The sequence below is a fragment of the Sarcophilus harrisii genome, chromosome 4 (genome assembly GCF_902635505.1).
Source record: "Sarcophilus harrisii chromosome 4, mSarHar1.11, whole genome shotgun sequence".
In the NCBI taxonomy this organism is placed as follows: Eukaryota; Metazoa; Chordata; class Mammalia; order Dasyuromorphia; family Dasyuridae; genus Sarcophilus; species Sarcophilus harrisii.
In genome coordinates this window covers 161,883,378-161,888,111 of record NC_045429.1, presented here as the reverse complement: position 1 = coordinate 161,888,111, position 4,734 = coordinate 161,883,378, and the positions used below count along the sequence as shown (strand labels likewise).

The following is a 4,734-nucleotide window of genomic DNA, read 5'->3' as shown; positions in this document are numbered from 1 at the left end:
GCAGCCTGTTTCAGTAGGAATGATTTAAATGACAAGTTGGGAATGAGTGGCCTTTGTGCGTTTGTGTGATCCCCTCCTGTTGTGGACTAGGTTTGTGAGTGTGGTTGTGGTTGAAGCTGGGCCCCTCCCCTGGGCTGCTAGGATCCGCCTCTCTATTCCCCAGATAAATTACTAGTGTCCACCAAATTCCTCAGCTAGCTCTCTCTCTCTCTCTCTCTCTCTCACTCACTCCACTACGGGTCATCGTGTACAGGGGGTGGGGAAGAGTCTTGGCCTCTTCACCACAAGAACACTCATAAGCCCCCTTTCAACAGCACTAAGAAGGGGAAGGGGGTGGGACCCCCAATAGCACCCCAAACCCCTCTTTAGCCTGCAATTTTTGCTCTGAACTTTGAAAAGGTCTCTCTCTGTCTCTTACTGTGTGTCTCTCTCTGTTTCTCTCTCTCTCCTTTTCCTCCTTTCCCTCTCCCCTGTTCTTTCTCTGTCCCTTCTCCCTCAAATCATGTCCACTGGCTCCCTTAGTGATGTGGAAGATCTTCAGGAGGTGGAAATGTTGGAATGCGACAGCCTGAAAATGGATTCTAACAAGGAATTTGGGACTTCAAATGAAAGCAATGAAGAGAGTTCTAATTGCGAACATGGGTCTCCCCAAAAAGGCAGGGGTAACTCTGGCAAGAGGAGAAAAGCACCCACCAAGAAGAACCCTCTAAATGGAGTCAGCCAGGAGGGGAAACAAGTTCAACGAAATGCAGCCAATGCCAGGGAGCGGGCCAGGATGCGGGTCCTTAGCAAGGCTTTCTCCAGGCTCAAGACGACCTTGCCCTGGGTCCCTCCGGACACCAAGCTCTCCAAACTGGACACTCTAAGATTGGCGTCCAGTTATATTGCTCACCTGAGACAGATCCTGGCCAATGACAAGTACGAAAATGGTTACATCCATCCTGTCAATCTGGTAAGTTACTGCTCTAAGTTTCTCCAACAGCCTTCTGGCCAACCCAATCCCCTCTCCCTCTCTTCCCCACCATCCCCACCCTCGCCCCCTGCTCACACAGATGCGTGGGCACACCCGGTGTATATAAGAGTGTACCTGTGATCACTTACACACCACCAAGTGGGACAATCATCCAGACACTTCCTCAGTCGGGGACCTTTCCTGAAACACTGGCCTAATGTTCCATCTTCTCTCCTTTAGCCTTCATGCAACCTCACAGGGCCTCCTCACTCCCCTCCCAACCCACATAGCCTACTTGATTTATACCGTCGTTTAACGTGGCAGTCCAATTAGGGGTTTGCAAGTCTATTAATCTAGCGAAGGGGAGGGAGCTTCGGCTTTAGTGCGGGCCAGGAGCAGAGGGGTTAGCATTAGACACGGGGGAAGATTGGCAAGAAGCTTAGGGAGAGGTCAAACACCCAGGGGAGGTTTTTCCCCCACAAAACTTGAGAGAATTCGCTCCTATCCATCTCTCTCTCTCTCTCCTTTCCCTAGCTAAATCCACTATAAATTAAGGTTTCTATTTGCCTTTGTGTATTTGCTTCCAAAAATGATTCTTTTAAGAAATATGTCTAGTATTGAGATTTCCTAAACCTTGTTTCCTGATATTTGGTTCTTAAAAATGAAAATTGAATAGCATATGTTTTAACCAAGTGTGAGTAATCTGAAGTTTCTGCATACTAGCAAGCCAGGTATCTGGGACCACACATTCTTCAGCGGCCAAAAACAGATGTCTTATCATTATATTCCTATTTCAAAATTCCAACAGCTCTCACCAGTGCAGCTCAGTCACAATGGTGATTCTCATTGAAAATTTAAGATCCTCTTGGCTTCTGTCAAGATTAAAAATAAATTATTGCTTAAAAAATAAATGTTTGGCTAAACTCTGTGTTCCTCCACTTGAGTTCTGCAGTTTGGGGAAAGTCTTCAGATTTTGTTATTTTGTAATCAATTTGCTTATTTTAAAACTTTTAGTCTTAAAGGAGAATAAACAACTGACTATCTCCTCTGTTTTTCTATGATAAGAATGCGAGATTTTTCTTCGAAAATCGGCTTCTTATCAGTTCTGCATTCATTAAGAAAGGATTCTTCTCCAGGAGGCATAGATAGCACCACAGCACCAGGACTCGAGCCTTGAGCTTGGTTGGAGTGAGGGAAAGAATTTTACTTGTCTGCAACTCTTTCAATTAAAAGTTCATTTTTTTAAAAAAATAAAAGTTTATTTTTTAAATTAAAAAACCTAGAAAACTCAATAAAATGAGAGCATTGGCACAGCAGCTACAGCTGAAGTCTTCTTTTGATATTCTCAAGTGAGTTTTGATTATAAATCAGAAGAAGGAGGAAAGAGGAGAAAGCGGCTTTTCCTACTTCATACGGGAATTTTCCCCTTATTTATCATCATAGTTGTTATTGTTCTCATTTAGGAGCTCATAAAACCAATCATTGGCAAATCTATTACAAATCTGTCTAAGGGATACATAAAACAGGAGTGAACTTACTAAGAATGAACAGTTGACATAACAAGATAGCTAAAGTTCGGCAAATGAGAATATGTAGAGGGGAAAAGCAAGAAAGGAAAGGAACTAGTATTTTGTGAGAGTGATGTAAAGAAAACATATTTATTCAAAAATAAGCCTAATCATTTTCCAGAGTTTGCTAATTTCTATCCTTCTTTCCTTTTCAACTTCTCTCTTTCATTTTCATTTCATTTTCTTTCAATTATTTTTGGAGGGGTGGAGACACACTCACAGAGAGAGAGAGAGAGAGAAAGAGAGAGAGAGAGAGAGAGAGAGAGAGAGAGAGAGAGAGAGAGAGAGAGAGAGAGAGAGAATAACGTTACTGAGGGATACTTTAACTTACACCTCAAATTTGTACCCATAAATAGGAGTGACCCTCCTTAACTCCCTTTTTTTCAACTCCATCCCTACTCCTATTCACCACCACCCCAAATATTCCACTACTATCTGCCCTCCTGCAACCTCCATCTTTTCCCTAACTGCAGACTTGGCCCTTTATGGTGGCTGGAAAACCAGAGAGTGACCTGAAAGAAGTGGTCAACGCAACCCGCTTGTGTGGAACAACAGCATCCTGACCAAGGAGATGCAACCCTGGAAAGACTTTCTACTGGAGGGATCTGGGGGCAGGAAAGCCCTCCATGCTCTCCTTTCCCCTCCCCTCTTCTTTCCCCTTCCCCCCACTACCCATCCCTTCTCCTAAGGAACACTTTATAGCGACGAGGAGATTCATTTCCAGACCAAAGAGGAGACCAAATGTACATTTAAATTTTCCCATCTATTTAACTTTATAAACATGTACAATGAATGAGTGACTCTCCAAGCCTTGCTGGTTCAAGTGCAATATATAAATATGAATATATAAATATATAATGAAACCTGTCATGTGTATCTTTTGTACAATATGTTGTGAGAATGTAGATGATAGAATAGCTGACTTTGATAGTCACATCTATAAAGTAATTCACTTTAAAAGATATATTTTTTCTTCAGAATGATTTTGCTACTTCTGTGAATAAATCTTTCTTTATATTTAAAAAGAAGAACTTGATACTGTTGTATTTATTTCTTTCATAAGATAAAGGGAGAGGAATGGAAGACTAAGGGCTTTATGGATTTGGGGGAAGAAGTATAATTTTTAGATGAAGTAGTTGAGTTTGTTAGTTCTGAAATCCAAACCAAACTTCTGAGTTCACTTGAGTGAGAATTGTTTAATACAGGTTGGTGAGATAGGTATCTTTTGCTATGAAGTTGTAGGCCATATTTTATTATCATTGTTTTAGTTGGGATTCTGTGATTGCAAATAATAATAATAATAACGACTATCTGGTCTGTTTTTTTAAGAGAGCAAAATACCCAAAAGGAAAACTTCTACAGAGACTCTGCAATAACAGTAAATAGGGAGAATGAAGCTAATTTGAGTGGAATCAGATGGATAATGATGCTCCAGATAAAATGCCTTAGGGAACCCAGAGGGCAACTGGGATGGAGCAGGGAGAGAAGAGATGACTTTTTCAAGGTTTTGCAATGTTATCAATCAATTTGGCATGCCTGTGAATTTCAGCTTGTATCAGTTTTCAAGGGTGCACAAGAAATTTACCAACTTCTATTTGTATTCCAGAAAAAGAATAGAAAGGAACCAAGAACTTGAAAATCCAAAAAGTTTTGATTTCTTTCCATTAAGAGTGCCTCTCTATTCCACCACTCCTTTTCTTCAGTTCAACTGCCAGTATTTCTATGATTATTGAACTTGTATGGACACATTGTGGTTGAGGGTTGTAAAGAGAGTTCCCCATTTTCCCCAAGAACTTCCCGCCAACTTGGGTTTTAATTTAAACATCTTTTAGTTAAACATCTTCTAGTCTATTGATCAGCTAGTCTGTGGGAGATTAAAGTGAGATAAACAGAGAAAGGAGTCCAAGGAGCATGGGTCTGGGCTCCCTCTACTGCCCTATTGGAGACCAGAGGCGGCTGATGCACCAGATCCCACCGGGGCTGTTTAATTTTTCAGGGTTATGACCGCACTGTTTACAAGATGTCTTTGGTTATTTATGCTGTTATTGCTAGCAGAGGGGCTTTAAATTTCCGCTTCACTTGCTCTTTTCGATGGGAGGAGGGGATAAAACGGGGGCGGGTACCTGAGTTGAGAGATTTAACCCAACCCCATTCCTCTCCATCCTCCTTACCCTCAACTCTTTGCAGAAACAGAAGAGAAGCTCTGTGATATTT

At 41.6% G+C, this 4,734-nt stretch overlaps 1 protein-coding gene across 1 annotated transcript; it reads left to right on the top strand.

Annotated features, from left to right (window-relative positions):
• The first annotated feature begins 229 nt into the window (after positions 1-229).
• TCF21 (transcription factor 21) lies at positions 230-3,771 on the top strand. The gene is made up of 2 exons (XM_003769463.3): positions 230-952; positions 2,994-3,771. The coding sequence occupies exons 1-2, from the start codon at positions 503-505 to the stop codon at positions 3,081-3,083; spliced, it is 540 nt and encodes a 179-aa protein (XP_003769511.1). The 5' UTR covers positions 230-502; the 3' UTR covers positions 3,084-3,771.
• Positions 3,772-4,734: the final 963 nt, after the last annotated feature.